General features: G+C 46.4%; 1 protein-coding gene across 1 annotated transcript in view; it reads right to left on the bottom strand.

The window, feature by feature from the left end:
• COLQ (collagen like tail subunit of asymmetric acetylcholinesterase) overlaps positions 1–9,963 on the bottom strand; it is a 48,757-nt gene that overhangs the window by 18,922 nt on the left and 19,872 nt on the right. Inside the window, exons 8-11 of the mRNA XM_044678892.1 lie at positions 9,069–9,095; positions 6,460–6,504; positions 6,267–6,302; positions 2,831–2,911 (exon numbers count right to left, since the gene is read on the bottom strand). Of these exons, the coding sequence (XP_044534827.1) occupies positions 2,831–2,911; positions 6,267–6,302; positions 6,460–6,504; positions 9,069–9,095 (189 nt within the window). The remainder of the gene's footprint in view (positions 1–2,830; positions 2,912–6,266; positions 6,303–6,459; positions 6,505–9,068; positions 9,096–9,963) is intronic.

The raw sequence follows: 9,963 nt of genomic DNA, 5'->3' as shown, positions 1-9,963 counted from the left end.
AAGATCAGAGAGAGAGAGAGAGAGAGAGAGAGAGAGAGAGAGAGAGAGAGAGAGAGAGAGAGAGAGAGATACTAGGATACCTGAGCATGAATGAGCAAGACCAACTTCATCAAAAATGGAGCTAGGTTGGAAGAGCATCCCGCCTGGAGTCAGGAGAACTAGGGTTCAAATCTGGCCTTGGATACCTCCTAGCTGGGTGCTCTTCAATACTAAGACAGAAAGTGTTTTTTGTTTGTTTGTTTGTTTTTCAATGGTGCTAGGAGAGCTCTCCTATTGTTAGAAACCTAGTCCACAATACTGTCATTTCCTATGGACCCTCCATTGTGGTTCTGGGAGATTGGGGGATGGGGAGAAGAGCTCTAATCAGTCTCCTGAGTCTTTGATTAGTCGTAAAAGTATTCCTCGGAGCCTAATCTGTCCCCAAGTGAACAATTTATAAAGCTGAAAGAAAACAGCTTTGAGTTAGTTTCAAAAATAATCCAGAACCATCTGTGATCAAGCTCTCTGGCCTGCTCATGCTTTCTGAATATCTGAATAGGCTTCGGGCTGAGGCTTCGGTAATGTAATTAGCCCCGACTCTTCCCTTCCCTGGACATAGTGTGTTTGCTGTTCTCCAGCAGCAAAGGCCAGCTCTAGCGTCCCAATGAAGAGGAGTTTAAATGCAACCCCAGTTCATGTGGGTCTATCAAAAGAGCCCTTTACGGTATCAATATGGCACTTGGCAAACAGAAGGCATTTAATAAATGCTTGTCAAGTGAGTGAATGGGTGAGAGTGGAGAATGTTTTTGTTCGTCCAGATCTTGTTTTCTCCAGGTCGCTGCTGGATCCTGGCTGCCCTCAAGATGCTGGAAATGTGGATGTAGCTCAAGTTCGCTGGCATTTCTCTCTCTTAAAAGTTAGCATTTACATGACGCTTTAAGGGTTGCAAAGTGATTTGTAAATATTATATGAATTCATCTTCACAACAATCCCAAAGAATGGGTGCTAGGATCGCTCCCATTTAACAGATGAGGAAACTGAGGCATATAGCCTGTAAGTGACCTGGAGAGAGTCATAAAACTAGTAAGTCTCTGAGGTCACACTGGAACTTGGGGCTTCCTGATTCCGGGCCCAGCTCTGTTCTGGTCCCTTCGAGTTCTAGACCTGGGACCTCATGGTGCTATGGCTGGGCTCCTTTCAGCTCTAACATTTTGGGATTTTGTGAGCTCAAGTCTTCTCCCAGAAGGAGCAGTAACGGGTCATGTACTGGAAGAAATGTCATTAACAGGATTTGACTGACTTGTTCTTTAAAAAAACAAGGGGAGGGGGCAGCGAGGTGGCTCTGTGGATTGAGAGCTGGGTCTGGAGAAGGGAGGTCCTGGGTTCAAATTTGGTCTCAGCCTCTTCCTAGCTGGGTGACCCTGAACAATTCAGTTAACCCCTATTGCATAGTTCTTACCGCTCTTCTGCCTTGGGACCCATACACAGTATTAATTCTAAGATGGAAGGTAAGGGTTTAAAAAGAAGACAAGGGGGGCAGCTTCCCTTCAGGAGCCCTCAGATCTAGCATGGAACTTGGAATCCAGAAGGGATAATTTTGCTTCCAAGCCTTAGCATGGGAGGGGGGCAAAAGGTCAGCCTGTGGAAAACTCAAGAAAATAAAATTTATTTTAAAAATTAATGATAAGGGGCAGCTAGGTGGCTCAGTGGATGGAGTGTCAAGCCTAGAGATGGGAGGTCTTGGATTCAAATCTGACCTCAGACATTTCCTGGCTGTGTGACTCTGGGCAAGTCACTTAACCCCCATTGCCCAGCCCTTACCACTCTTCTGCCTTGAAACCAATACATAGTATTGATTCTAAGACAGAAGGGAAGGGTCTAAAAAAATTAATGATAGTAAAGATAATCTTAAAAAGATAAAAAGAAAACTCTAGCAAGGAGGAATATGGTTACATGTGGCCCATTAGACTAAAGGAAATGCCATACAATGGGTCCTCTAAGACCTTTAGCTCTTCATGGAGGACAGAAGATCCCAATGGGCAGAGCAGCAGCCGACAATGGTACTCTCCAAGTCTCCTCCTCTCGTTGGAAGGCAGAGGAGTGCACAGACCTAGACTAAATATTTCCTCCCACGTAATGGACTTATAAATGGCATTATATACCTGCCTTCTTCTCTGGAGCAAATTTGTCTGTTTATTCAGTGATCTCCCCCCAAATGCCATCACCCCCTGCTTGAAGACCCAGAGTTGCTTAGGGAGTGGGGCAGCAGTCAGCTACATCCCCAAATCCCTCCTAGGGATTATGCTGTGAATATTCGGGCCATGGAAAGAAAAAGACCAAAAAGCTAAATATCTGGAGAGCTCACGTGTGCAAAAATCTCTACTTACCTGGAAAATTAAAGCAAAGAGCTCTGGGTCTGCAGTCGTCTGGCTTGAAATCAAATCCTGACTTGGCCATTTACTACTTGGCTGGCCTCAGTCTGTAAAATGAGAGCATTTGCCTAACTTGCTTCTAAGATCCTGTCCCGCTCTGAATCTGTGACCCTTTAAGGTCCTTGGTTTCCCCCCTTTGATCCACCACAAAGAAAAATCTTTGGACCTTGCTGCTTGGACATAGTTTTAGCTCCTCTGCCCCAGATAATCAAGGAGCTTGTGGTAGCATTGACCCATTCAATCACTTTTCACCCTCTGTTGAAACAAAACGCCCTACAGTCCAGATTGAGTGAAGGATAACAATATTTTCCTACTTCCCTCAAACCAGCTCCTTTGAGTGTGGGTGCCCGCCATTACAGAGACTGAAAGATGGTCACTAAAGGGAACAGAAGGGAGGAGGGAAAGCACAGGGCCCTTACTTGCTTGCCTCGTTTTCCTGGTCTGCCTGTAGGCCCCCTGGGTCCTGATGTACCAGGCTCTCCCTTTGGACCCATTTCACCCTGTGGAGAAGAAAGAGAAAGAAGAGAAAAATCAAGGGAGGAGGAAAGAACTCTCCAAGTCAACTGGATTCCATTTGGCAGTTCAGCAAGGCATTCTTTCCAAACTTACTACTCATGAAGAGGGGTGGTATGGGAGATGGAACACAAGTCTACCCAGAGGGATGAGGGAGTAGGAAGGTGTTTGGGGAAAAAACACTGAGCAGGTGGCGAGAGCCCAGAGAGAACCAGAGATGCAGAAATCTGATGGCCAAGTTTTGGTAATGGATTCCCCTTTTTATCACAGCCTGGTTGAGATGCATAAAAGAAGGGAAAATCTCTGGGCCCCATTTGGTTATCCTGTCACCATGAACTCTTTGGCAAATGCTTAGAATAAGGACAACAAAAACTCAAAAAGGAATTTTTATCAGAGATTCTTCCTCTTGCCTTAAATTCCACTGTTTTTTCCCTCTAGTACAAATTCATCTGTGGGTCTGAAATGGTCTTTGCCATTTCCCACAACACAGAGTTCCTGAGTTCCAGTAACCCGAGATTTAGCCCTTTATTAGATCTTTCTAGAAGTTATTTTGATTTTTATCTCCTTTCATTATTTTAATGGAACTTTCAGGGGGAATTATATTTTTCTAACTAATGACTAAATGATGGGTAGAAATGGGTTACAGCCTATGGTCAGTGACGACTTGTGTGGAAGGAGTGGAATAAGAAAGATGGTAAAAGAACTGGATGATTGGAAAGGAGGTGGATGGGTCAAGAAAGCAGGATAATAGATGGCTTTTTTTTTAAACCCTCACCTTCTATCTTAGAATCAATACTGGATATTGGTTCCAAGGCAGGAGAATGGTAAGGGCTAGGCAATAGGGGGTTCAGTGACTTGCCCAGGGTCACACAGCTGGGAAGTGTCTGAGGCCAGATTTGAACCTAGGACCTCCCGTCTCTAGGCCTGGCTCTCAATCCACTAAACCACCCAGCTGCCCCCTAGATACTCTTTTGAGGACCTATGAGAGGAGATGAACAAGGTGGAGTCAATAGCCTGTGGCCTGCCCTGGTAAAGAGGGCACCCCGTCCCAGAGATAGCTGGCCATGACCATGTGGCTTCATGGTAGAATATTTTTCCTTAACAGTCATGAAGGGAGGGCAGGTGGAAGGGTGGTGGATGTCCACAACCAAAGATCTGCTGACTGGCCAATGCCAATGTGCCCACTGCAAAAACTCACGATTTTCAAGGGAAAAAAAAAAAAGCCTGTTTCCTCCATTATGCCCCATCTCTCTCCTCTGTTTCCACCCAAGATTCCCACAGATGTTATTATCTGTTACTTTGGTTCGGCCTTGTCTACTGGGCAGCAGCGAGTTTGTCCTCTGTTCTCTACAGCCCTGAATGTCCTGCCAACGTTCACTGATGGATAATTCCCATCGCCAAGACAAGGTGCGTGTGTCAGGGGCCCACCACAGCTGCCCGAGCCAGACGGCTGCCCCAGTATTTATCAGCCTTGTGCTTCTGACACTCAGCGGCACGCCCCAAATCATCAGCACATAAGAATGATGCCTTTTTAAAGATCAAACTTATAAATCTGAAATTAGTTCCAATACACATAGTCAATGCCCTCAATCTGTCCCTTTCTGGGCATTGTGTGCCTCACTCCACCCCCCAAAAAAATTCCCAAGCTCCCCCCTTAAAGCCTATTATTTCCTCTATGGCCCATTATTCTCCTGTCAGCTTTAGGTAGAAGAGAACAAGATAATTCAAATGGATAAGGTTCAATTTGTTGTGCCATTAAAGACATTTAAGTGTCCTATAATTACCCTCGATGGCACGGTGTATAGAGTCCCAGGACTGGAGTCAGGAAGACTCATCCTTCTGAATTCAAATCTGGCCTGATCCTGGGTACCCCATTTGCCTCAGTTTCCTCATCTGTCAAATGAGTTGGAGAAGAAAATGGCCAACCACTCCAGCCAAGAAAACCCCAAAAGAGGTCCCGAAGAGTCAGACGTGACTGAAAGGAAGGAACAAGAGCAATGTCCTTCCCCTCCGGTAAATGTTTTAACGTTCCCATTGAAGCTAAATGAGGCAGGGCTCCACGCAGCCAAATGGAAAGCTTCTAAGAGTTTCATATAACCTCTCCGAGGCCTCTTTTTATAGGATTTGTCAGGCTGTAAGAACAGCAAAAGGAAAAATCGACTACGATAGGATGAAAAGTGACCCTTTTTTTTTCCAGAATAGAAGAGTCATGGGAAACATTTGGGGGTGCTGCCCCTTTGGGGACTCCCTGACCTCTGCAAAAATTTCACACACACACACACACACACACACACACACATCATTTATATTTTTATGTAACTATTCCTGGGACTCTCTTAGCACAAAATTCCTGCAATCCTACCCTGCCCTTCTCCAACCGGAAACAGCCAGCATTTTCTTGATCTAATTTCTCTCCCAAGACTCAATTAGGGCTATCATATATAGCCCTGCCTTAAAGGAGCACGTCCAGGGATGCTGCCATCTCGCATTCTTCAGATTGCTGGGGCGATGGCCAGCAGAGAGCAGGGAGGCTTCTGTCCCTCCTACTCGGCTCTCCCATTTTTTCTTGGCTGCGCTGAACGGACGGGCGTCTCTCCAGAATGATTGAACTCAAAGACGAGAACATCTTTTTCAGAGGTTCTCAGGGTGGGGATGAAGCACAGCGTTTTATACACTTCTGCGACAGCCTTTCCAGGAAGATAAGACCAGAGGAAAAAGCACGAGGAACTTGACAATGGGGAAAGAGTAGTTTTAAGAAAACATTGAGGGCAGCTGGGTAGCTCAGTGGAGTGAGAGTCAGGCCTAGAGACAGGAGGTCCTGGGTTCAAACCCAGCCTCAGCCACTTCCCAGCTGTGTGACCCTGGGCAAGTCACTTGACCCCCATTGCCCACCCTTACCACTCTTCCACCTATGAGACAATACACCAAAGTACAAGGGTTTAAAAAAAAACAATAACTAAAAAAGAAAACATTTAGCAAAAAAAGGATTCTATTAGCCATATCTTCCTATGAAGGAGATGAAGGCTTTCCATGGTCATCCCTGGAATTCAGAAGAACATCTTTAAAAAAAAAAAAAAAACAAATCAACTCTTACCTTCCATCTTAGAATCAATACTGGGTATCGGTTCCAAGGCAGAAGAGTGGTCAGGGCTGGGCAATGGGGGGTAAGTGACTTGCCCAGGGTCACACAGCCAGGAAGTGTCTAAGGCCATATTTGAATCCCGGACCTCCTGGTTCCAGGCTTGGTTCTCTATGTACTAAACCCCCTGGCTACCCCCCAAGAGGAAGCACTTTAAGGCTATGTAAGTTGAGAGAACCCTTCCCAAACCTCGAGATACTTACTTTCTGTCCCAGCATCCCAGGAAGGCCTGGAAAACCCTGTGAAGGAAAGAAAGGCCTGTGATCACTTCTGGAAGGAGGTTTATTTGCTACAGCTGTGGAGGAAACTCCAAAGAGGCTTTTTCAAAGGGCAGTCGCCCCAGTCGGTCATCGGCACAGCTGCTTTTCCATCTGGGTCACTGCCCCAAATCATTACCTTTTCTCCTTTTGGGCCCAGGATGCCTTTGTCGCCTTTGGAGCCCTGGGGAGAAACCATAGAAGAGACGGGTTAATGTCACATGAAAGACTCTCAGAGCCCTAAATCATAGCAGGAGATCTGGAGGGGACTTTAGAGACGGCTTGGAACAGCTGCCCTTCCTCTGACAATTGGGGAAACTGAGGCCCAGGGAACAGACTTGTTCAAAGTCACACAATATTACAGCGAAGATGGGACTGGATTCTCAGACGTCATTCTGGGTTCCAGACTCCAAGCTTGGGTTTGAAGGAAACAGTATAGAGGAGTAGAGAGAACAGCTGGACTTGGAGTCAGAAGACTTGAGTTCAAATCCAGATTTACTCATTCACTGGGAATGTGTGACCCTTGGGAAGTCCCTTAACTGTTTGGATTCAATAACCCCCAAGTTCCCTCCTAGCTCTAAATCTGTGATTCTGTGACCCAAATCAAACACCCTCAGTTGGTGAGGAAGGCCCTTAAAGCCCAGACTAGTGAAATGAGCAGCCCAAGATGGGCAGCTGGCGAGGACCAAATTGCCTTCCTACAACCCGAGTCTTCCAGGTTCTCTGCTCTGCCACGTGGATGCACATGGTTGGGCCCCACTCTGTGATCTTGGTGTCTGGGAGTGTTAGCTCAGATGCAGGCTGCAAACCAGAGTGACCCAAAAGAATTTTGCTATATTTTAGCTTTGTTGGGGGAAAATCTCCCTGGTCAGTGCCAAGAGAATGGACTCTCCCAAGGCTGAAGAAAAAGGAAGACCACTTGGTGGTCCAGAAGAGAAACTGGGAATTAAGAGAAAGTAGAGACTTCTGCTCTCACTCCCCCCTTCTGACTAGGTTGGCCAGACCCAAGGGAGCCCCAGTGGGTTTAGCCCCAGGTATCCTTCTCCTTCCCTTCCACAGTCCATTTTTCCTGGATCTTGTCTCTGAAAGTGTTCTATGTATATAGAACGAAGGGACAGCTGGGTGGCTCTGTGGATTGAGTCAAGCCTGGGGAAGGGAGGACCTGGGTCCAAATCTGGCCTCAGACTCTTCCCAGCTGGGTGACCCTGGGCAAGTCACAACCCTCTTGCCTACCTCTTAGAGCTCTTCTGCCTTGAAACCAATACACAGTATTAATTCTAAGACAGAAGGTAAGGGTTAAAAAAAATGAATCAAGAGAAGGGAGAGAATTTTTTCGGCCACGGCCACTCATGACATGAAGACAAATAGCAAAATAACCTCCTCTCTGCTTCTTCAGGGACAGTGGTGGAATGGAGGGAAAGGGTCAGAGAGGGAGACCAGGTACGTATCCATTAATCATTGGTACTTTAAAATTGAAGATCCTTGGCCAGTGACCAGTTGATATCATGCCAAAGGAACTAAGCCATGCGAATATTGATTTTCTGACTTTAAATGAAACCAAGAGAGGGTAGCTAGGTAGATAGAGCCTATCTACTCCAAGTCTGGAGTTGGGAGGTCCTGGCTCCAAATCTGGCCTTGGCCACTTCCTAGCTGCGTGACCCTGGTCAAGTCACTTAACCCTGAGTGCCTGGCTCCTACTGCTCTTCTGTCTTAGAACTGATACTAAGACAGAAGGTAAGAGCTTAAAAATAGATGAATGAAACCAGGAGGCAAGCAAGTTGCAGCAAAATTGTAGGATAGGTTCATTGATTCTCCTCTGAGAGTCAGATAAAGGAGGGGAGAGTAACGATGTGTCTAAAGAAGCATCATTTCATGTAGCACTGGGTCATGGAATCACATCTCCGGATGGGATGGCACTCACATAGTCCAATGCTTTCCTACTTAGCGAACATACAATGGATATTCTAGGCAAATATGGCCCAGACCATCCTTCCAAGGAGAAAGGAAGGAAGAAAATATTTACTAAACTCCAACTATGTACCAGGCACGTTCTAAGTGCTTTACAGTTATTATCTCATGTGAGAATCTTAACCTTGGGAAGTAGGAGCTATTATGATCCCCATTTTACAGATGAGAAAACTGAGGCAAATAGAGATCAAGTGACTTGTTCAGAGTCATGGAGCAAGTAAGTATCTGAGGCTAGATTTGAACTTCTTGACTCTGGACCTGGTAGTCCAGGGTAAGAAGACCCCCCTGACAACTTTAATACCCCAATCATGAAGAGGTCAAGTCAGGATAAATACAGAAGTTAGTATAATTCCTTTGGGGTATCACTTAAGGGTCAAAACAGTCATTCTATCCCTACCTCCATATCTCCTCTCCTTCCTTTGTGAGTGAAAGGTCCAGTTGTGATTATAATTCTTTATATGTCAAAAAGGACATTTTTCATCACAGCTTGTTAAGAAACTATGGCTAACCTCCATGACCCGTACTCATTCACATCATCTGTTTTGGACCATAGTTCTTCAGTCCTCTCATCAGGGCCCTGAGATCATGCCAGCTCCTAAAGAAATGTCCCCCCCCCAATCATCCCCCCATCCCTCCCACTCTCCATCTTTCCCACACTCCTTCCTTCAATCCCTCCTTCTCTCCTTCCTTCCAACCCTTCCATCACTTCTAGTCTAATCTCAAACTCCCTTATGCACTTGCACACCAGCCTTTAATGGATCATCTTATTGTCACACTGACCTTTTCCCCTCTGGTTCCAGGGTGACCCTGAAAGAAAGCAGAAAGCCCTTTTACAGTCCATCCCATCCATGCTTGCTGTAGAGCCTTTCAGACTGCCAGAGCTGGTCCTTACTCATGTGAGAGACACCAGGGAATGCAGCGGTTTAAATACCTCCCCACATTGACCCCAGAGCTCAGGGTGGCCAGAATTCAGGATGTGCAGGTGTGATTCTGCTGTGGCTGAGTTTCCATGGGGCTGCAGGAGTGCCATGCTTTCCTCTTGCTCTCTATGAGGTGTGGAACAATGGCTTCCCTTCCCTTCCCCCCATTCTTTGGCTCTCCTGGGCTCCTTTGGCAAGAGAAGCAAATAGGGTCTGCCATGACAAGTGTGAGTCATTTTGGTTTTCTGAACGTGATCCTTAAGGATAGTATTTCTAGAGAACAGGGCAAGAAGCTTCCCTGAGTTCAAGAACTGCAGCAGAAGCCATTTTCAGAGCATGAAATAGCAAGCCAGGAATCTCACTGTAAGGCTTTGTCACCGCTTGGAGGTGACCTTGGGGTCTGGAAGGCTGGGCCATCACAGCATAAGCATTGGCAAGGTTTTGAGGACAATCCTGGCAACAGAGCAAGGCTGGTTTCTGAGGGACAATCAGGCTATAAGTATGGAGAGCTTCATCATCATTAGGGGAGTTATTTGGGGATAGGTTCTTGGTCCACGACAACCCATGGCCTCTCTCTCTGTCTCTCCCCCCCACTCTTTCCCTCCCTCCTTCTTTCCCTTTCCTCTCTCTCTCTCTCTCTCTCTCTCTCTCTCTCTCTCTCTCTCTTTCCCCTCTCTCCCCCTCTCTCTCCCCCATCCTCTCTCCCTCCCTCCTTCTTTCCCTTCTCTCTTTATCTTTCTTTTTCTCTCTTTCTC

Source organism: Gracilinanus agilis, chromosome 5, assembly GCF_016433145.1.
Source record: "Gracilinanus agilis isolate LMUSP501 chromosome 5, AgileGrace, whole genome shotgun sequence".
NCBI classification, from domain to species: Eukaryota; Metazoa; Chordata; class Mammalia; order Didelphimorphia; family Didelphidae; genus Gracilinanus; species Gracilinanus agilis.
The sequence above is the reverse complement of the archived record's forward strand: the minus strand, read 5'-3'. Positions and strand labels throughout refer to the sequence as shown.